At 41.1% G+C, this 24,121-nt stretch overlaps 1 protein-coding gene across 1 annotated transcript; it reads left to right on the top strand.

Annotated features, from left to right (window-relative positions):
• The first annotated feature begins 344 nt into the window (after positions 1 to 344).
• On the top strand, positions 345 to 4,849 carry PFDN4 (prefoldin subunit 4). The gene is made up of 4 exons (XM_038370460.2): positions 345 to 563; positions 2,434 to 2,541; positions 3,650 to 3,793; positions 4,413 to 4,849. The coding sequence occupies exons 1-4, from the start codon at positions 540 to 542 to the stop codon at positions 4,542 to 4,544; spliced, it is 408 nt and encodes a 135-aa protein (XP_038226388.1). The 5' UTR covers positions 345 to 539; the 3' UTR covers positions 4,545 to 4,849.
• Positions 4,850 to 24,121: the final 19,272 nt, after the last annotated feature.

The following is a 24,121-nucleotide window of genomic DNA, read 5'->3' as shown; positions in this document are numbered from 1 at the left end:
TTAAATGTAATTGATCCATATTCATTATAATAAATGGACTGATGAGTGGGGACATGGAGAAGGGTGAAGCACTGGTTCCCCCAGGCCTGGGGAGTGCATTGGGTGACTGCCCCCCCCTCCCAATAATGGGGGAGTCACTGTGGCTGGTTCCCCCAGGTGTGGATGGGCGCATTGCGGGGGGGGGGGAGGGGACACTACTGTAAAGCTCTCCAGCGCTGCCCTGGGCTCCCTGTTTCCATATGCTGGCTCGTTGCGCCACCTAGCGGCAACTCCCAAGGCCGGCATCTAAAGCCCCCATTATGTCGGCGGATAAGTATCTCGCTGACAGCGCCTTTAAGCGGAAAGTACCAAGTGCGGGGCTTCTTGTTCATACCTTATTTGAGTTGAGGTCTTCCTAACTCGGTCGGGATAGGGTCGGCGAGCGCGGTCTAGGGAGCGAGGAGCGCCGCCGCGGCTGAGCCGGGACCGACCGAGCCGGGGTGAGGGAGCTGGTAACTGGGACCTCCCCCTCCGCAGATGGGCCAGTGGTTCAGTCCAACATGGCTGCCACCATGAAGAAAGCGGTGAGTGCGGGGGGGGATCCGCCTCGGGGAGCCTTGAGTCCGTCTTTCCACTCTGCGCCCCCCCCCCCCCGGCTGCGGGGCTGGCTCTGCGCCGCCTCCCCGCCCCCCTTCAGAGGGGCCCCCTGGCGCCGCGTCCCCCTCGTCTGAGGGGCCCGGGGCCTGCTCTGCGCCTCCTTCCTCTAGGCTTCCCCCTCTCCCCCCTTTGCGGGGTTGGCGCTGCCTGAGCGTCCCGGGAGGCACCACTGGCCGCCCTGTCCTCAGGCTGGGCGCTCCCGGTCCTAGGGGAGTGCTGGGTCTGTAGGGGAGCCGCAGTCCTGTTCTCTCCCCCCCCCCCCCCGGCAGTGGGGAGGGGCACTGATCCCCCCCCCGCTCCCCTCCCCTCCCGCTGCTCTGTGTGTTGTGTGCTCCCATGGGCACCTCCCTGGTACCCCTTGGTCTGCTCTGGGGCTCCCTGTTGGCTTCCCCGCCCCAGGAGAGGCAGGAACGGCCCCTTCCCCTCCCAGTGCCTTTCAGCTTGGTGGGGGTCCCTTGGCCTAGTCCCTGCGTGTGCCGTTTCATGTTTGCTCCACAGTGCTGGTAAGTTTAAAAGGTAACTGACTATTTTACTGTCAGGTCTATACTGAGATCTCTTGGCCTAATAATGACTGGGAGGGAGCAATTTTGTTTAATGATCTTTCTCAAGAGGCAAAAGCCCCAGTTTAGATGCACTTAAATCAGCATAAAAGTGCTTTTGTCAGTATCCTACTGGGGGGAATGAGTATAAGCTATACTGGTAGAATCACTCTTTTGCCGATAGAAAAGGAGTACTTGTGGCACCTTAGAGACTAACAAATTTATTAGAGCATAAGCTTTCGTGAGCTACAGCTCACTTGATCGGATGCATTTGGTGGAAAAAACAGAGGAGAGATTTATATACACACACACAGAGAACATGAAACAATGGGTTTATCATACACACTGTAAGGAGAGTGATCACTTAAGATAAGCCATCACCAGCAGCAGGGGGGGAAGGAGGAAAACCTTTCATGGTGACAAGCAGGTAAGCTAATTCCAGCAGTTAACAAGAATATCAGAGGAACAGTGGGGGGTGGGGTGGGAGGGAGAAATACCATGGGGAAATAGTTTTACTTTGTGTAATGACTCATCCATTCCCAGTCTCTATTCAAGCCTAAGTTAATTGTATCCAGTTTGCAAATTAATTCCAATTCAGCAGTCTCTCGGAAACTTAGGCTTGAATAGAGACTGGGAATGGATGAGTCATTACACAAAGTAAAACTATTTCCCCATGGTATTTCTCCCTCCCACCCCACCCCCCACTGTTCCTCTGATATTCTTGTTAACTGCTGGAATTAGCCTACCTGCTTGTCACCATGAAAGGTTTTCCTCCTTCCCCCCCCTGCTGTTGGTGATGGCTTATCTTAAGTGATCACTCTCCTTACAGTGTGTATGATAAACCCATTGTTTCATGTTCTCTGTGTGTGTGTATATAAATCTCTCCTCTGTTTTTTCCACCAAATGCATCCGATGAAGTGAGCTGTAGCTCACGAAAGCTTATGCTCAAATAAATTTGTTAGTCTCTAAGGTGCCACAAGTACTCCTTTTCTTTTTGCGAATACAGACTAACACGGCTGCTACTCTGAAATCTTTTGCCGATATAAGCTGTATGCACAGGAGGAGCATCTGCTGGCATAACTGTACTGGCAAAACTTTTCTAGTATAGACCTGTCCTTAGGAAAGAAACTATGAGAAATAAAAAGTTTCTCATTTTTTATCTAAAAGTTAACAATCTTGGTGGTATTACTTCATCTTCATTCTCCCTAAAAACATTATATAACAATTCAATCTTCTCTGTAACCTCTCCCCTGTCCAGGCTGCTGAAGATGTCAATGTTACTTTTGAAGATCAACAGAAAATTAACAAGTTTGCAAGAAATACCAGTAGGATTACAGAGCTGAAAGAAGAAATAGAAGTTAAAAAGGTACCTTTGCTATCTACTGACATGTCATTAGGGGCACTGAGCTTATATTTGATGCAGCTCAGAATTGGGGTTCAAATCTGAAGTAGGGGCTGGAGGGCACTATAACTAGAAGAACTTTTGGTTCTGGCTTTGCTTTTGGAGTCTAGTCTGTCTATAAAGTCAGTTTGAAAATAGCTGAAGCAAATAAAGATGGAAAAGTGATTAAGTATAGGAAGTAATCCTGCGAGAAGCACAAATGACTAACACATTCAAGATAAATATAACTTCTATTTGTGCAATGCTTAGAACCCCTTAATTGTCATTTTTGGGGAAAAAGGTGGTTTAATCAAGGATTATACAGACCTTTTGCTAAACTTTCTGGGCCAGACTCCCCACAGCATTACTCTAGAGTTATGATAGTGCAACTCTATTGAAATCCTAATCCTCAATTGCTGAGTTCACTTGAAATGGCCTTACTGCAGCATACATGAACCCCTTATGTTTAATAATCTGTCCCAGCTTATATTTAGCTCAGGCATAAGAATGGCCATAACTGGGTCAGACCAAAGGTCTGTGTAGACTAGTATCCTGTCTTCTGACAGTGGCCAATGCCCAATGCTTCAGAGGGAATGAACAGAACAGGGCAATTGAGTGATCTATCCCCTGTCATCTAGTTCCAGCTTCTCACAGTCAGAGGATTAGGGACACCCAGAGCATGGGGTTATGTCCCTGACTATCTGGCTAATAGCCATTGATTGACCAGTCCTACATAAATTTATCCAATTCTTTTTTTGAACCGAGTTATACTTTTGGCCTTCACAACATCCCATGGCAACAAGTTCCACAAGTTGATTGTGCAGTTTGTAAAGAAATACTTCCTTACCTGCCCCAGATCTGAAGAAGAGCTCTGTGACTTCAAGAGCTTGTCCCTTCCACCAACAGAAGTTGGTTCAATAAAATATATTACCTCACCTACCTTGTTTCTCCCAAGTATACCTAACAGTTCTGCTGATCCTCCTTCAGATTATGCCTCTACAGCTCAGAATAGTTTTGATTATAAAGTAGATGTTAATGCATAAATCACGTTGGATAAGGTGACCAGCTTTTTGACTGTGTTTTGACTTTACAGAAACAACTTCAGAATTTGGAGGATGCATGTGATGACATGATGATGCTTGATGATGATGATTCCATACTGATACCCTATCAGATTGGTGATGTCTTTATCAGTCATTCCCAAGATGAGACACAAGAGATGCTGGAGGAGGCAAAGGTTTGTGAGGGCTGGAGAGTCTCTTTGATATATTCAGTGCTACAGAGAGCTCTACATTAGGATGGGTGTTCTGATGGTCATGAGCTGTTCATCTGTCGCTTAGAACCTTTCTCTTTCTGAATACCTTTGACATAGTACCAGGTTAAATATTAATAATTACTCTAATCTGAAATCTCCAAATTAGCTACAGAAGAAGTGCTGCATGGCAATAACAGCACATTTGTTCCCCCTGCTGCCTCATCAGTGTGTATTATGCTGATCTGGAGGGGTGATGGGAATATATACAGGGGTGCTGGGCCATGATTCAGTCTTTGGCTTTTGCTGAGCATGCACTCTTATTTTATGATGTAGATCTACCTCTCTATTAGTAACTGAAGAGATGCCACCAACAAATTTAACGTGGTCCGGAACAGCTAGTGGAGAGTAATTGTTTCTGGTCACTACTGACCTGGCTTTGAACTTGCAACTGAAAGCTCTGATTTCTGTCCTGTTCCTAGTCCAGGAATCCTCTTAAATAATTGGAATATAGTTTGCTTGACCTATGTAATCTATAGGTAAATGAATGAGAAACTTTGCTCAGTGTGCTTTGGTATTAATTAGCCAATATTTTGTCTTCCAGAAAAACTTACAAGGAGAAATCGAAGCGTTAGAATCTCGAGTGGAATCAATTCAGAGGGTATTATCTGACCTGAAGGTTCAGCTTTATGCAAAATTTGGAAACAATATAAACCTTGAGGCTGATGACAGTTAGTTTTTTTTTTTTTTTTTCCTAAATACACAGTATGCAGTTTTTTGTATTGGTTTATTAAATGTGACTCTTGACATTTCCCTTCTTTCTAATAATGTTTTTTAAAAAATCCGGCTCATTTATTGTTTTATGGCTTTCTAGTCATGAGTTCCACCTAATATAATGAAAGCTTTCTTATTTTGCTTACCTACAATTATTTATTTGTTTCAGGAAAAGCAATAGCCTTCCATGTATTGCTGATGCACATCAAAATTGAGATCTTTACATTCTCTTTATTAAAATAATAATAAAGTCAAGCAAATACCATACTTTTCCCTTGTTTTTGTTTGTGGAAATTACTATCCAGAGTGTGTGAAATGCTAAAAATCTGAAATTTCTGCACTCAAATATATTGGATTAATCTGTCCTCATTGACAATAATAGTTAACAATTGTACTATAATACTTGTAATGTGATTGTTTTATGATGCTCTTTCCTGCTTTGTACATTGCTTTGATGTCTATTGATGAAAAGGATAATATACGATCATAATTAATCAATGACGTACTGTTTTTCATCCAAGGATCACAAAGCACTTCATAAAAAATTTAAGTATCATCATTCCCACATCACAGATGAGGCAACTGAGGTTAAGGAAAGTTTAGTTGCCAAAATCACTGTAGCCTATCCAACGCTTTCAGACTTATGCTATCTTGAAACTAATTTTCATTTTGTTTAGACTAAATATCTAGCTTTTTATTATAATGGCTTACCTTAAAAACTTTATTCTGGTCTTTGAGCCCTTAGGGTACATTGAGTCATGTTTTCAAGCTTTTCTCTATAGCCTGGAGGACTAGAAGCTTACTCTAATTTAAAAAAACAAAGAGAAAGCTGAGATTCTCATCTAATCCTATCCATCTAGAGCCTCAAAGCTACTTACTACATCTAACCCCCTAGGTGGCCTGCATCCTAGTGGAATCCTCAGCCCTGATTTAAGCCCAGCCTCCTGAGAGATCTTCAGAAGCCAGCAAACTGAGCACGGACCCTCCTAAACTAACCAGAAATGGAATGGCAAGTCAAGGGGCTTAGGCACCTAGGCAGCTTCAGTAACCCATTTTCTAGCAACTGAAACGGTTTGTCTCTTGATCACAATTGACATCTCTAACACTGTGTACGTTTCTTTCCACTCCTGGGTCTTTCTTGTGTGGTGCCGTGCTGCTCCCCCACCTGTTGGTGGCCTGCATCCAGTCGCCTTCCTGCAGCATCTGACAGGTATCTTGTCTTAGGCATGCTCAGAATGCACCTTCAGGATTGTAAAAAGAAAAGGAGTACTTGTGGCACCTTAGAGACTAACAAATTTATTAGAGCATAAGCTTTCGTGAGCTACAGCTCACTTCATCGGATGCATTGTGTTCTGCTGTGAGAGAGATGTTCTCCCACCTAGTTTGAGAATCTTCAGCTTTGGGGCTTCAGCTTGAGCTAGGGATTAAAGCAGCTCATTAGCTGTGGGGTGGCTTTACAAATTCTGGCCAGTTGAAATGTAAGTGCTTGCATCCCTAGGACCTATGGGGTGAAGCAACAGCTGAGCAGTGGTTTTGAAAGTGTCAGTGATGCCTAAATGGTGGACTTGGGGACTTAGAGGCATACAATGTAACTGCATGTCTTTTGAGGACTGGGCTTGCCAAACATGCCAAAATATGCAAAACTTACAATAAAATAACGAGTTAGTTGCACTGTTAGTTGGGCCCTTGTTATTTCAGCTCGCTTTTTTTTTTTTTTTTTTTTCTGTAATGCTTTGATAGTGCCTCTTCTAAGGCATTTAAGTAAACCGGTGGACTGTTAAACCATGATAGTACTACAAGATGAGCATTTTACTGAGAGAATGAACTCTACAGTCAGGAGTCTTTAAAGTCCTAGATTTACTGAACTCCAGGTTACACTGCATAACCTTTGTGTACTCCAGGCAGGAAGAGTAAGAAAGCTCTGGTTTCTGAGGTGTCCAGGGGAAGCAGAGAGACTTCAGTTGGCTGGAGCATTGGATGGGTGTATTTTTATAAAATGAGTATCCCAGTTGCATAGTACAGCTCTGTTCCTAGCTACCTAAACGTGGGGGAGAGGGAAATTGCTTCTGTTTCCCTATGACTTAAGTACTACTCATAAACATAAATATTGGACTTCTTGTTCAATGTACTTCAGCAATATCTCGCTAGCATAGTGTTAACTGAGAATTGGAGTATTATATCCAAACGGTAAAGAGTTATGTTGTTAATCTTTAAAATCTGGAATTTTGTTCAAGTTGATTGTAATGTAGCGTTTAAGGTTTTTATAATTGTAAAACAAGGCAGTATATCATAATAAGGATTTGACAAATAGATACGTCTGCAGTATACAAACAAAGCTACTATCCAACACATACTGCAGTTTGAGAGCTGAACAGAGCAAGGTTGCGGATAAAGGAAATGCTAGTGTATGGAGTTCCTTTTATGAACAGAGACACAAAGCAACTGGACTTTTTAAGCAGGTGTTTCAAATAAACTTGTCTTTACATATCTAAAGCTAAGTAAGATCTACATGGTATTCCCCACTGGAAAGAATGGGAGCTTGATTTAATTAGTCATGGAGTTTGGACCATAATGATAACTATCCAGCAGATAGAAAAGGAGTACTTGTGGCACCTTAGAGACTAACATTTATTTGAGCATAAGCTTTCGTGAGCTACAGCTCAAATAAATGTTAGTCTCTAAGGTGCCACAAGTACTCCTTTCATTTTTGCAAATACAGACTAACATGGCTGCTACTCTGAAACCTATCCAGCAGATGGCATTGAAGTGCCAAAAATCCTTGCTCATAGTAAGACACAGAACAATGCCTTTTAAGTTAATTTTATTAAAATAAAACTTTAGCTGCTGCGTTGACACTGTCATGAGCTCTATTTGCCAGCATTAAGATCTTTCCTTTGCACAGCCCTGACCTGTGCACAGCCTCTGCAGTCAGAAATGTACTCATCATACTAAAGCCTGCAGGCTTTTGGTATTTAAGCAATAACCATTTTGATAGTGTGGTTTCCAGGTTAGTAGCCTTTCTATGGGGATGGCTCATTCAAAAATGAGAACTGCAACTAATAAGGGTCAAATATTTAATACCAATGAAAGTTTTGAAGAACTGTAGAGACCCTAATGCATTAACTGTCTGGAGGTGATAACCTTCCACATCTCTCACAGATGAAGCCCCCAAACATCTTTGTATACCCATGAGTGTTGCCACAATTTTCCTAATATTCTGCAAGGTCCTAATAGAATGGCGGTAGCCCAATTAGTTTCTCTTTGTAGCTGTGTTGTTGCTAGAGTCCTTAGAATAAAAAAATCACAGCATGCTTGTGGGCGCAGAAGTTATTTTCTGCATGCTTTAGGGATGTATTGAGCTCAACTTCTGTGCTAGGTGGTGCTTTAATTAATGTTGTGTACTGTATCATTTTTTACTGATGACTGACTTGCCGGTTTAGCATGATGTTGGAATATTTGAGGCCAATTAAAGGGAAAGCAAACCTGCTTCAAGCCTTGTGAAGTTCAATTGATTTCCGGTAGCCTGAAGATTTGGGTATGATGTTATTTTGTATGTGAAGTGTATGCTCTGCATCACTGTGAATCTGAAAATGAGCTGCCATAAATCAAACTATCTATCTGCACGCACAATTGCCCAATTTGCTCATGCAGTTTGGGTAATCGTGTTTGCAAATCAGTCAGGCAATTATGCATCTAACTTTTTTTTTTTTCAAATCAGACTGAGTTTTTTATACTTCCCCTGTCTACAGCTTGATTTAAGTTTGTATAAAATAAAATATGTGGGAGATCTTTTTTTTTTTTAAATTGCCAATATAGAAATGAATACAGAGTTTTAATGATTTCTTGGAAACAATTGCTAGACCCTTATTTGTCTGTTTAATATCTTTCTTCCTCTCGTGTGTATATATGTAATTGGCTTTCAGCTGGTATATATTCTAACTAACTCCTCATCTGGTAAGTTTTATGTATATGTGAAATTTCTCTTATCTGTAATAATGTTTGCCTCAGAGTTATCTTGTTCAGATAATATGAATATAAACCACCACCATGTTCCCTTAGAAAGCCCAGCACCTCAGTGTACTTTTGCTCATGTCATGGATCATTTAGCTACACTTGACAATATTCATTATTCAGTATCCTTGTCAGAATGCAAATTGTTTACTGTTATTCTCTGGGTGGTCAAGTGAATCACATTTGTAAACATTTTGCAGATAAAAAGTACTGTATAAATGCTAAAGACTATTTTAATCTAAGGGCTTTCTGTGCATGTTATGTTTAGTGGGGTAGACCTCTAGTTCTTGGGTGATTGAACTAGCTGTCCAGCTCTGGCTCAGTATTAATACTATTTCCATGTACTTACCATATTGTTTTAGTTCTGCATATCATGATTAAGGCTACGATTTTGTCACGGAATCCATGACTTCCAAAGACCCCGTAACTTCAGCCTGCTGCTTCCCACAGTAACAGGGAGCTGTGAGGTAGCGGTCGTTGGGAGTCAGGGGGACCCCTGCAGCTCCAAGCCATATGTGGAGGGGGACCCAGGAGCACCAAACCCCCACAGGTAGTGCGGGCCCCCAGAGCGCACAGCCACCCTGCAGCTGCCCAGCTCCTCATTTTGTCATGGATATTTTTAGTAAAAGTCAGGGACAGGTCACAGGCTTTTGTGAATTTTTCTTTATTGCCTGTGTCCTGTCTGTGACTTTTACTAAAAATATCCATGACAAAATCTTAGTGTTAGTCATGATGTCAATGGAAGTTGCTTTTCTTTTTGTTTCTGCATTTGCCCCAGGGAAGGTAGCTGAGCAGCAGACAATGAAAGGTCAATTCAATTCAATGAATGATGCAAAGGGGGGTTAAAATCTCATGATATCTAGTAACCATTAACATTTTCACTGTATCTCAAGTACTTTAGCTCAGCATTTCCAAACTCCTTGTGGTCAGTATAGACTCCTATCATCTGTCAAGTTTTGGCTCTAAAAATAACTTGTCAGCTTTTCAAACTAACCTGGATAAATCTCTTAAAATATATACTAGGATGCAATCCTTTATTTGCAAGGAGCTGGAATGATTGATCTGTGCTCCTGTGTAAACCTCCTAGCTTAGCTATAGTGCCAGATATGAAACATGTTCAGATCTTTCACAGAATCATCTCCAGAATACCCAGTCCAAAAGAGACGTTGCTATTGTTTGTATGTTTTACATGGAAGAAGCTCAAATACTATGGTGATGGGCAACAGTATAAAACTGTAAGATAACATACAATTGTATCCCTGTATAACTGTAGGGTTTCATGGGAACATGTTTCAGTTTAACAGCTTTTGTTACGAGACATTCACCCATATAACTTTATAGCGTAGAGGCAATTGCATGTTTAATTTGTATGTGAAAATTAATAATTGCACATGCACTTTAGAAATGTAATAACACTTGTGTGTATTTGAACATATGGACCATAAAAATAGCCAGTAATAATAAAATATAATTTTTAGAAGAAAATGAATATCTCATAAATGGGTTGGCGTGGAATATTGTATTAATCTTAATTGAGCAACTGTTTTTTGATGGAAAAAATCATCCTCAAACATGCATAGTCTATTAAGGACCTTTGCATCAACCAGAGTGATGATGGTTGATGGCATTGCACCAGGCATCGTGTAGTGAAGTTCCCAGATCTGGCTCAATCCTGTGGATCCATGAAGCTCTTAGACAGCCCTGTGAGTGGCACCAGATAATATCAGGGCATGTTTCCCTTCATATGTCGATGGAGAGTTTGAAAGTATGGTGTGCTTGCAATTCTGCCTTTGAATTTGGATAACAGTTGAAGGAAGGCCAGATCTTTTTGAGATGTTGACATTTTGCATGAAGTCAAACCATTTTATGCTCAAGATTTAGTCTTGACAGTGCATATGGAATGCCTCTAACTGCTCCAAGTCAGCCTGTAAGAGGGTCCAGGTTTCCAACCTGTATAGGAGTACAGGTACTACACAGGTTTGATAGATCCTGAACTTTTTCTCAGCGCAAGGATGGTCCATAAACCTGACATGGACTTCATGCAGGAGGCAGCAGAATCTATTTAATTGAAAGTCTGATCTGGTACGATCATTTGAACTCTGCTTGCAGCCTAGGTAGATGAACTTTTCAGTGCTCTCCACAGTACTCCATCCCATCTGACCAGGGGTTTTTGGTGGCCCAGCTCCAAGGTCCTGGACATTGGTCTTCTATGAGACATTCAACCCCATCGTGTGGGTGGAGTCTTGAAGACCTTGGAGGGGCTGAAATCTTCTGACGTCTTCAAAAGCAAGGGATCAGCATAGTCTTGGTCAGTAAACACTTTTTGACCAACCTGGAGCAGCAAGTCTTAATATCCAGCTGATAGCTTGACAGAATGGTGCTGGGGTGAGAATGAATCCCTGCTGCATGACTGAGGTTGTGTAGAAACATGGTGAAAGCTGTGAAACAATGTGCACTCTTAGATTGGTACCAGTATGAAGATTGTGCATCAGATTTAGCAAAACATCTGAAACAGCAACTGCTTTTAGTGTGAGCTAAAGTGTTGACCTCTTGACCAAATCAAAAGCTGCTTTGATGTCAATATATGCCACATGAAGCAGGCAGTTAAATTCTCGATGCAGCTCAGAACAGAAGCCAGAGTTGTAAGAAACCATTATTGACTGCCTGACAGCGAAACATGATTGCTGTGATTGACTATGTCTGTTAAGGAGTTGCTGCAGCCTTCCAAGTCTAACATGGGAAAAGATATTTCCAGAGACCTATAACAATGAGATTATCCTGTATTTGCCCCACTTGATGTGAGATCCTTTCACCTTGTTCAGAGACACTGATTCTGTCTTTCCTTTCTGCTGGTACTTTGCCTGATGCCCAAACTTTTAAGAGTAGTTGATACAGGTTGATTCTTGTTGGTTCTAAGGCACCTTTGAACCCCTTGGGTGGGATGCCATCAGGTCCAGCTGCACATCCATTCCATAACTTTTGGATGACAAAATAAAGTACTTGTTATGTTCTGTCATCAAATATGGTTAATGATGATTGGTAAAAACTTCACAAGTAATGTGTAAATGGTTTTGTGGTATTAACTGTCTCTTCAAAGAGCAAGAAGAGGGCTGAATCATTTTCTAGAAGATTGACAGATTTTTTTTTAGCAGCTTAGCTTGCATGACTCAGAGGTTATTCTGATAATGTGATTCTAATTCATGAAAGAAAACACTTGGATTTACATAGACATCATAGGGCCTGGGTGCATTTTTTTTACAGGGAGGTCTGAGTCTGTATTAATTGCATGAGTCATAACAAAAAATTCAAGATTTCTGCAATTAAATGTTAATACCTGCTCAGGCTGCATACAGTGCACTCCAAAAATAAAATACAGGCATGAATGATTGGGAAGCATCAGCAACAAATGAAGAAGCTAAAGGCTCAGTTAAGGTCATACTGTTTTCGGGAGGAGATGCACCCCATAAGGAGCACTGACTAAAGGCATTATTCCTGAGTAGGGCAGGAGCAACTTACTGCTGGCCCATGCTGCACCTCAGACGGTCTGAGGACTAATTCCTTTTACACAGGGAAATTCTTGCATGTACTAAAATTGCTCAGTCACTATGGGTTCCTATGAGATTTGTATGGGCAATTAGAGTAGTGAATTAAGGTATTTACTATTACCTATATTTATCTCTCACGAACAACAGAAAACATAGACAGAAATTACCTACTGTTCTCTTTACAGCCCCTGATAAATTTACTGAGTGGTCAAATTAATATACTGAAAATATTAGGAAAAAATAGGACTGATTCCTAGATTTGGCCAAGATGTGCTTTGTTTGGACCCCGGTGAAATGTCTCTAAGCCATTCTTTCTGCTTCCCTGATCCTGGCAGATTTGGTCTCTGGCATATTTTAGAGAAATTTAAGGGCCATTCTAAGTAATGTCTGTACTAACAGTTCTGTATCTAAGTACTTATATGATGCCCCTCACCACGATATGTGAGCCCCTCACAATTTTTGTTTTAATGTATTTATCCTCACAACTCCACAGTAAGGTATGGCAATGCTATTAATTACCCCATTTTACAAATGCGGAACTGAAGTAGAGAGAGACTATAACTTTCCCAGGATCACCGAAGGAAGTCTGTAGTAGAAGAGGGAACTGAAGCCAGATCTTCAACTCCTAAATTACTGCCCTAGTCACCGTTGCATCCTTCCTCCCCAAGAAACTGTAGGGACCATACCACCATCTAGGGATAACTAGTGTTCTGATCACGCTGGTGATGTCCTTTACTATCCCTGGTAATCCCCCAACCTGGAGAAGTGGTGGGATTAGGTGGCATAGAACTGGCTAAACCAGTTTTGTACTGTCTTGGGATTTTCTTATCTCTAAGGAGTCCCCAGTTGTCCCATTAGGAGGTCAGCTTTCTGTCTCCTTCCTAATGATTTCACAAGCAGAGGCGACTAGTGGGAGGGACACAAAGGGTGCACCAGCTAAAGGGGGGCATGACCTCCCCAGTGACCCCCTCATGTGACTCCTCCCCGCCCAGCTCCCCATGTGACCCCCCATGTGACTTGTCCCTACCCCCTAGCCCGGGGGCCCCATGCTCTCCCTATCCCCTCCCAATCCCATGTTACCTTGGGGGGGGTTCTGCTCCAGTGCCCCAGGAATGCACTCTTCAAAAGCTAGCGAACAGGAGCAGCTAATGGGAGTTTTGTGAGGGAGTTTTCAGGGGTGTGTGTGTATGTGGGACGAGGGGGGGGGCTACATACACTTAACTTTCCTTAAACTTCTTTAAACTTAAGCTAAAAAACACCCCTGATAAAAACAACACAATAGCAAAGGAACCAGCTGCAGGAGTAAAAAGAGAATGCAGGCAGAAGTCCAGCAACAGAGGGGAGGCTGCCCCGTTTATTGCACCCACTGCAGCATGTATGATTACCTGCCCTATGGGCAGGTGGTGTATATGTGCATTCAGTGCAAGGAGCTCCTGGCCCTCAGAGACCGTGTACGGACTTTGGAGGCCAGGGTGGCTGAGCTGGAGGAGCAAACGGAGAGAGCGAGCTCCCTAGATGAGATTTTCCAGGACACAGTAGAATGGTCCCACTCCTTGTCTGACAGCCTCTGTGTTGTGGAGGATGAAAGCCTCAGGGAAGGAGAACATCCAACTGGAGCAGAGGGAAACAAACCCATAGTTGGGACCCTCCTTCCAGATGATGTTGTGGTATCCTCTCGCACTGAGGATGCCTCTCTGGGGGAGGGAACTCCAGTTATTAGGAAGAGACAGGTATTAGTAATGGGCAATTTGATCATTAGAAACATAGATAGCTGGGTTTGCGAGGACTGGGAGAACCACATGGTGACTTGCCTGCCTGGTGTGAAGGTTGTGGATCGGTCAAGACATCAAGATAGACTTATGTGTAGTGCTGGGGAGGAGCTGGTGGTCGTGGTACATGTAGGTACCAATGCCATAGGAAGGATAGGAGAGAGGTCCTGGAGGACAAATTTAGGCGGCAAGGTAAGAGATTGAAGTCCAGGACCTCCATCGTAGAATTCTCTGAAATGCTTCCAGTTCCATGCTCAGGGCAGTTAGAGAGGCAGAACTTCAGGGTCTCAATGTGTGGAGGAAACTTGGTGGAATGAGGATAATCAATGGGACACAGTAATACCAGGATACAAAATATATCGGAAGGACAGAACAGGTCGTGCTGGTGGGGGAGTGGCACTATACATGAAAGAAAGCTTAGAATCAAATGAAGTAAAAATCTTAAATGAATGAAACTGTACCATAGAGTCTCTATGGATAGTAATTCCATGCTTGAATAATAAGAATATAGCAGTAGGGATGTATTACAGACCACCTGGCCAGGATGGTGATAGTGACTGTTAAATGCGCAGGGAGATTACAGAGGCTATTAAAATAAAAAACTCAATAATAATGGGGGATTTCAAATATCCCCGTATTGACTGGGTACATATCACTTCAGGAAGGGATGCAGAGATAAAGTTTCTTGACACCTTAAATTACTGCTTCTTGGAGCAGCTAGACTTGGAACCCACAAGAGGAGAGGCAATTCTTGATTTAGTCCTAAGTGGAGCACAGTATGTGGTCCAAGAGGTGAATATAGTTGGACTGCTTGGTAACAGTGACCACAATATAATTAAATTTAACATCCCTGTGGCTGGGAAAACACCATAGCAGCCCAACACTGTAGCATTTAATTTCAGAAAGGGGAACTACACAAAAATGAGGAGGTTAGTTAAACAGAAATGAAAAGGTACAGCACCAAAAGTAAAATCCCTGCAAGCTGTATGGAAACTTTTTAAAGACACCATAATAGAGGCTCAACTTAAATGAATACCCCCAAATTAAAAAACATAGTAAGAGAACAACAAAGTAAAAGAAGCAGTGAGAGGCAAAAAGGCATCCTTAAAAAGTGAAAGTTAAATCCTAATGAGGAAAATAGAAAGAGCATAAACTCTGGCAAATGAAGTGAAAAATATAATTAGGAAGGCCAAAAAAGAATTTGAAGAACAGCTAGCCAAAGACTCAAAAAGTAATAGCAATTTTTTTTAAGTACATCAGAAGTAAGAAGCCTGCTAAACAACCAGTGGGGCAACTGGACAATTGAGATGCTAAAGGAACACTCAAGAACGATAAGGCTATTGCAGAGAAACTAAATGAATTCCTTGCATCAGTCTTCATGGTTGTGGATGTGAGGGAGATTCCCAAACCTGAGCCATTCTTTTTAGGTGACCGATCTGAGGAACTGTCCCAGATTGGAGGTGTCATTAGAGGAGGTTTTGGGACAAATTGATAAACTAAACAGTAATAAGTCACCAGGACCAGATAGTATTCACCCAAGAGTTCTGGCCCTACCCCTTCATCTCCCCAGCTGCCGGCCTTGTCCACTTCCCGCTGGCATTTTGGGGAGGGTCATGTGACCCTTTGCACCCTCCCGCCTCCAGTCACCATTGGTGCAAAGAAGCACATTGGGTAGGGGACCAAAGAGCTGACTGCTGTTCCAAGGATCTTTATGTTTCTGTTTTTGTTAGTTTTCCTCCAAGTACATTTATGTGCAATACAGAAATCCATCAGCACCATTAGTGTTTGATCATTGTCTTGGCCTGAACTGCAGCTAATAGAACAGTGCATATGGGATCTATGCTGCTTTACAAATAAAGAATAAATAAATAAAGGGAGTATTTTTAATGCTATTTTTAATTTTTTTATTGATTACATTTACATCTGAAATGGCTATTTTCTCTTAGTCATATTGATAGGTTAATGAATGAAGATGTTGTTTGGGAGTAAAAGCCAGTAATTGACTGTGATCTTTTTATAACATCCAACCGTAAAAGCTGCTTGCCTCTGGAAACACTAGACTAATAAGTCAACCCCAGAATAAAGATTATTAACCTCAGCATGCAAAGGTGCTGGTGTGGACTAGTAGGAGATAATACATGATACTGCTTTATTAGCACTTCAGGGAAACTAATAAAATATTTGGTTTCATTTCAGTTGTGAATCCATGTTTCCTTACTCTGTATTGCTTAATAACATTATTAAAAGTTTGTCTACAAAGGCTTTGGATTTATCTTTTGCAAATGTCTCTCAGCACAAATATTAAACACTTCTGTGCTCTTAAACAGATTACAGAGAAAAAAAACATCCAGTGGGAGATTAAAAAGTTGCTCTTTATCATATACGTTTGAAGCAAACACCAGTTTATGAATCCACACCATTGTAGTCACTTCCAAAGTGTTAATGAATGAGCAAGCATGGCACTGCTAACCAGGACAAAGAGTAGTTATTGCATTTTATGATGGAAGGAAGAGCAGTAAATATATTTGTGATGTTCAGGGTTGTTTTTTACTAAATACCTTTGGTGAAAGCTTTGGTGATTTCAGTCACTGACTGAAAAGCTCAGCATTTCCTGTGCTCTTCCTGTAAACAGTTATGTTGAAATTCCCTGTAGAAGCCATCTCAAGATTTTTAGCACTGAGCAGAATGTGTTTCAAACCTTCTTTGTACTTTAAGTCAGAACCATGTCTGGTCTGGCAATGCAATGGCAATCATTTTCCAAACAATAAACAAGAAAGGAACAGTTGTTTATGAAATACAAATAGAGGTCCAGGTCTCTCACTGACTGAAAAATGGAGATCCAGGTTACACACACACATGATCAAGTGGCAAGATGGAGCAACACCCTGCTCACTACCAGCTGCCTTGTCCTGTATCTATAATTACTTCTGAAAATATATGGACGTGCCTATTTGTTAACAAAATGGTCATTGCGCAACTGTGTCTGGGGTCTTTTCATGGACACACACATGCTCCTCCAACACAGCACTCTTCCCCCCAACCACTCCCTATGTATTACAGACTACCTTTGGAGGTGTATGGGGCAGGTCAGTGTGTGCGGTGGTTGAACTTCAAGACCTATCATATTAGAAAAGACAACAATAGACGTAGTGGGAGTGAATTAAAATTCCCAGTAGAAGTCTTAAGTTTTGACCTGGATAGAACATTTTATGGCAGTAATGGGCTTCGACTTCAGGAAAGGTGGTAGCAAAACTGCCCGTATCAAGAATTAGATAGTTTATATATTCACTAAGGATCACTGTAGCTAAAGTCAGTGATCTTCTTCCTCCTACTATCCACCCATTTCCAGCTGTGGGTTTGACTGTGTGCATTAGCAAAATAAAGGCAGATAACAGAAGTTGAGTAGCAATTTTTATTGTAACATTGCTATTACAGATTTTTCTGCTGCACTGATTCTTACTAGAACTTCCCCAGTTTTGTTTCCCCACAACTCAGTCATATGCCATCTACTGAGCTAATGAAGTAGTGAAAATCATTTATTAACACTCAGTATATGGCTTCTGAACATGCTAGCTGCCACATTTGCCTATAGACCCACTGCTTTGCCAGCTCAGTATTGTAAATCATAGAAATGTAAGACTGGAAAAACCTAGCTAGGGTATCTAGTCCACTTCCCTGCACTGAGGCAGGACTCAGTATGATCTCTAGTCCATCTCTGACAGGTGTTTGTCTAACCTGTTCTTAAAAACCTTTGATGACAGAAATTCCACTACCTCCCTAAGTAATTTGTTCCAGTGCTTAACTATGCTTACAGTTAGCAACTTTTTTCTAATGTCTAACCTAAATCTCCTTTGCTGCAATTTAAGCCCATTACTTCTTGTCCTCAGTGTCAAGGAGAACAAAATATCACTCTCCTCTTTAGAGCAACCTTTTACATACTTGAAGACTGTTATCAAGTGCCGCCCTCCCCCCCCCAGTCTTCTCTCCTCCAGACTAAACAAACACAATTTTTTCAATCTTTCTTCATAGGTCATCTTTTCTAGATCTTTAATCATTTTTGTTGCTCTCCTCTGGACTTTCTCCAGCTAGTCCACATCTTCCCTGGTGTGTGGTGCCCAGAACTGGACACAGAACTCCAGTTAAGGCCTTATCAGTGCTAAGCTGAATGGAAGAATTACTTGCTTACAAGACTCCTGTGAAGACATCCCAGAATGCTGTTACTGTTGCAAAAAAAAAAAAAACTATTACATTGTAAATGTAGAGTGTTTTGTGATACATTAGGCATAGTGTTATATGGAAAATCAAATCCTATTTTTTATTTGTGTTGAAAAGCAAATAGCAAGGGATTACACAATACCCAAGTATAGCCACAATTTCATTGCTACAAACAGCATAGAGGGGTTTTTCTTGTTTTAACACAAGTCATTGCAGTACTAGAGGCTAGTGGATGAAGGTGTCTGTCTTATAAGGTCCAGAAAAACAGCCTGTTGTTTGTATATTGTGTATATACATGGTCCTTGCTAGTGTGGTGTTCACCATCATTTCAAATGATGCATTGAGTTTATGCAGCTGTTACATGTTATAAGCTTAGCACCCATATATATCACTTGCCCATCATGTGCTGTTAAATGGCACTTGAGTCACACTTAGTATTCTGACAGCTATTTTGAGCTTCATATATTTTCCTTTCTCAGACAACAGACGGCAACGTAGTCATATATATTTAAAATATTGGTTTTTATTGTTGACACCAAAGAAAGGATTTCACATCAGCCTTGCATTTAGTCATCACCACTGGCTAAAACTTGCTGACATGTAATTTTATTGCTATTATGTTTGAGGTGACAAACGTCTAATCAACAAACAAAAATTGGATTTCACTTTGCATCAAATTGAAGATTTATTCCATATCACTGTCACAAGTTTTAGTTGATTGCTGTGATGGCACATGGTAACAGTTAACATGGGAATTATCTCAAGAACTTCCAGGGTTTAATATAAAAATATGGGATAGCTCACAAAAACTCCATTTAGGTACCCAATCATGCTCCCACTGAATTCAGTGGTATTCAGTGGAATTCAGCTCCCATTGACTTCCATGGTGCAGGATTCATCCTAGAATGAGGCCATATTTTTCTCAGAGGTTTCACTATAACTGGAATTTCAATCTGCCCATTGTAATGTACTGAATGGATTAAAAGCTTAAGTCTGAGGGAGGGGACAGAAGTTGCTTTTGTTGTCGTTTGAGTTTTGCTCCTGACTATGGTTAAAAGACTCCAGGAAGAAGCCCTAGGACCACTGCTCTTCCAGAAGAGCAGAATGGAAGAGGATCCCTAGATGGGGAGATAACCAGTGTCATGTGGGACACTGTCCACTTGAGATGATGATACACTGGAGGGAGAGATGAGTCACGAGAAAAGAGACCACAGCAGGACCAAAGTTGTTGCCGGCAGAGCGTGCTAGATGAGGGAAGAACTGCTACACCATGCCCAACCATGAGGGGTTGCACCAGTGATGGGTCCCCTCTCTGACAGTCTGATTCAAATTCATTGAAGTCAATGGATGTGAGATCAGGCACTAATAATACAGTGTCACTGTTGACAATTCTACATGCCTCCAGAGCATGATTTGACAAACTGAATGGCACACTGTATGTTGTCTGGTCAAGCTTTTCCCTGACCATTGGGGTATGTGATGGGCAGGAGATGTAAATGTTTACACAGAGTCTTTCTAGATGTATATTTTGTGAATTATTATTGTTTTAATAAAGGTGCCCAGGTGATGGCCACCATTCACAAATTGGTAAATAAAAGGAAACAATTAACTTAACTGAAGTAACCTGGGATCACTAATGGTCTCTCCCATTGCCTTTACTGGGCTTTTGATCAGGCCACAAGAGCTGTTATTGTAGATGCTTGTAACTTTTATGGGAAATCACAGATATTTCCACAGTCTACAGCTGCAGTTATATACACATCTGAGTGCTTTCCCATGATCCTGCATAATGCCTGTACATACCATGACGGGTCATCCCAGGGTGCTACCTGGAACCGAGGTACAGCTGAGCCCTCTCTCTCACCAAGCTGGGTTCCTTCTTGCACTGTGACATTGTAACAAGCTGCAAAGCACTCCAAGCTTGCACTTGCATCAACATCCACAGGCAGGAACCAGACACCCAGCTGTGTTCATGAATGCTCTGTCCAGCCGCTCATGAACCCTCAATAGAGAGGCTACAGCCAAAATACTCCCAGCTTCACAGCCTAAGACTTCAGAGCTGTACTGTCCTGCCCGGGTCAAAACCTGACCAGTCTGCCACTTCTACACAGGAAAGTGGACATGCACTGACTCTTGTTCATGAGCTGAGATTTATCCCTTTTGCACTTCAAACAACACACAGTGTTTTAGGTAAAATCTAAAATAGATTTATTAACTACAGATAGCCTTTAACTGATTATAAGTGATAGCAAACAGATCTAAGTAGATTAACTAGTAAATAAACAAAACCGCAAACTAAATCTAAGGTACAAGAAAGACTGGATAAGAATTAGCAATTCCTCACCTTGGCTGATGATATAAGCAGTCCACCAGTTTTCCATACACAAGCTAGAAATCCCTTTAGCCTGGGACCAGCACTCCTTCCCATCAGTTCAGTCTTTCCTCTGGTACTTTCAGGTATGTTGGTAGGGAGAGTGAGGTCCTGTCATGATGTCATTTCCCCCTTTCTTATCGTCTTCCAATTTGCTGGAAGGCTCTTTTGCTGTGACCTGGGTCAAACAGTTCCCATTGTGTAGTGCTATCTCTGAGAGGTTTCTATTGTGCACAGTTCCTGGGGTAATCCTTGTGCTTGTGTGCATTTCCCCAATAAGCCATTAATATTGGGGGGGAGGGATAGCTCAGTGGTTTGAGCATTAGCCTGCTAAACCCAGGGTTGTGAGTTCAATCCTTGAGGGGGCCATTTAAGGATCTGTGGCAAAAATTGGGGATTGGTCCAGCTTTGAGTAGGGGGTTGGACTAGATGACCTCCTGAGGTCCCTTCCAACCCTGATAGTCCAGTCCATGATTGTTTGGCCTTTCTGTTGTGTGTTCTCAACCTTACAACATGTTTCAGTAGCACATACATAGCCAAACTTCATAACTTCATATACAATGATAACGCTTACAATCCAATGAGATATTAATGTCTAGCAGATCAAGACTTTTAGAATGATACTTCACAAAGCATACTTTGTACAAAACATATCAAAAATATATGACAGTGGTGAATATGGGGGTGCCAGGGAGTCACACATACCAGAAAAGTTGATCTTGTTGTGTATTAACACGTCAGTTACAGCTGAACTCCCAGGGGAAGAATATGTACCAAACTGAGGCACAATATATTTAATTAATCCATGTAGTAAGAGAAGAAAGTCCTGGTTTGGATTTAAAAATACTATCTTGGTCTTTTCCTTGTGTAATGAAACTGAATTAACAAGCTAGTATAGTTTGCATAATTACATGGGGAAAGTTTTTATTTAAGACACAAAGCAAACATTCATTGAGATATTGCAAATCTCCATGTACCAGAATGATTTCCTAGTTCACTATTAGTGTGGTTCCTTTTGGGAGCAACTGAATATGGAAGACCTAAGTATTGACTTCCAGTATGCAGTACCAGGTGAACTCAGCCTTGTTGAGTATCAGGGGTAGTCATGTTAGTCTGTATCCACAAAAACAACTTGGAGTTCGGTGGCACCTTAAAGACTAACAAATTTATTTGGGCATAAGCTTTCATGGGTTTTTTACATATGTTTTTTTCTTCCTCTTGGCTTAGAAAGGAATACAATTATCAGGGTAGGCTACATGGGCTGTGAAATGAAAAAAACCCATGAAAGCTTATGCCCAAATAAATCTGTTAGTCTTTAAGGTGCCACCGGACTCCTTGTTATTTTAGCCTTGTTGGAATTTTCACATCATATTTTGAAGACAAAAGAAACATTGACACGTGCAATGTGGGTTTGCCATTCTAGCCTTTTCTAGAGGTTTTTTACATAAATGAAAGAAGAAACAATGCTTAGAAAAGCATTCATCTGCTACTGATCTCATGCATACTGGTGTAGATGTGGTAAAGTCCATGGAGTTACCTTCTGTGAGATCAGAATGTATGATGTTAGCACCTGAGACACTATAAGAAACAATCATTTTAATTTCTAGTTTCGAAAATAGCATTCTGGGAGCCGATCTTATGTGGTCTAAGCACCATCAACGTCACTAGAGTCATCAGGTTTTGTGGCTCTGCACTTTGCCAAATCAAACCTTTAGTTCCTTTATCAAAGCAAAGGTTTTAGAGAGCAATTAGGCTTCTTTATAACATTTTCCTTATATAAGTCTGATAGAGAAGGAAGTCAAGTGTTGAGCAAAACACTCTGCTCAAGATGCCACTTTTCCCCATCTTCAAATATATCCAGTAAGGTAAAAATCCGTCAATCTTGATACCGAATTAAGAATAACCTCTGTCATTTCACATATACCAGCTTGACTATAATCAAATGTCCCACCAGTACTGGTCAGGAGAACATTCAGCAGTTTCAAACATATGTATGGAAATGTTGCTATTTAACCCTGAAAATCTAACCGAAGTGCTAAAGGACATAGATTTTAACAGAGAAAACCTCAAAAGTAAAGCAAAAGACATTCAAAAATCTCATCTTAAGGAAGCCATCCTCAACTCATTTTGGACAGGTTGGATGTGCCATGGATTAAGTAGTCAGCTTAATTTTTCATTGACCATTTTATACAATTATCTCAGAATCAGTACCAAAGCCACATTTATTTCTGTGAGAAATACTGATTTAAAACAAAAAGCATTAATTGAGCTTATCAGTTAAGGGGAATGGCAAATAGGAACTGATGTAAAGTGAAAAAATAATAGTTGGCATACACAACAATTGGTTTTCTCTGTGATTTAATTTAATTTCATTTTTTAATCATTTTTTTTTAATTTTACCCCAATGGTAGATCTCAAGGAGCAGATGTATTACCCATCATATGTTTTTTTCTTCCTCTTGGCTTAGAAAGGAACACAATTATCAGGCTAGGCTACATGGGCTGTGAAATGAAAAGAGACACAGTCATTTTATAAAGCATAATGAGATGGAAAAATACAGTCAAGCCCACAGCTATTTCTTTCCTGTTTATTGATATTGAGCTTTATTAGAGCACTTAAAAGCTTGGAGGGGATTAAAGTCACAATTGTGTGCCAATATGGTTGCCATAAAAATGCCATTTAAAGTTATAAAACCCTGTTAGAGGAACCCACAGGTGAGTCAGAGGAAACCACAAATTATTTATGAGGTGAAACAAGAGTTTTTAGCTGCTCTTTCATACTAGGTTTTTTTTTAATTCACTCTTACTGCACTTGAATTTTATCTTGTACAAAATAGCTGTTCAGCTACCCACACAGCTTTTCAAAAGCAGTAAGTACAGTGAATGCCATAAAAAACTTAACTCTTCTCATCCCAGCTGCCTGTAGTCACTATGATATTTAAAGTCAGAAGATGCCATGGTACCACTATTGCAGAATATAGGAGAATTATGGGTTATGAATGCTAACTGCTGTACATGGTATATGAAAGTGGAATAAAATCTAGGAGTAGGTGAAGCACAAAAGGTTTGAAAGTTCACCTTTGGTCCAGGGCTTTTCCAGATCCTTAGCTGTTATAAATTGGCATAGCTCCATTGAAATCCAATTTACACCAGCTGAAGCCAATGGAGTTGGGGCAGTTTACACTAGCTGAGGATCTGGACTAGAGGAGATTAAATTTCAGAAGGCTAGGTGGACTTGTCAAGTCTACAAATCTGAGCTGGAAATCTGGGAATGTTTTTCCTATGGCATTCTAGCACTTCTAGTTTCTGGCCAGAGGCCAGCAGGTTTACAGGACATTTATCAGTAATTAGAGACAACAAAGTGCAACCTTTTACTAACTACAGAAAAAGTTGATTTCAAGATGTGTTTACGTTTCAGTGAAGGTTCGGGTGCTATCTTACCTATCTGACCCAATTCATGCAACCATTACAAAGATCAAAGATGGCCCTTAGACACCCCGGTGAACATTCTATTTCAGTCAATAGAAGTTGTGTACACTTATCTGAGAAAAAAGAAAAGGAGTACTTGTGGCACCTTAAAGACTAGGTGCCTCAAGTACTCCTTTTCTTTTTGTGAATACAGACTAACA

Source organism: Dermochelys coriacea, chromosome 13 (assembly GCF_009764565.3).
Source record: "Dermochelys coriacea isolate rDerCor1 chromosome 13, rDerCor1.pri.v4, whole genome shotgun sequence".
Taxonomy (NCBI): domain Eukaryota; kingdom Metazoa; phylum Chordata; order Testudines; family Dermochelyidae; genus Dermochelys; species Dermochelys coriacea.
The sequence above is the reverse complement of the archived record's forward strand: the minus strand, read 5'-3'. Positions and strand labels throughout refer to the sequence as shown.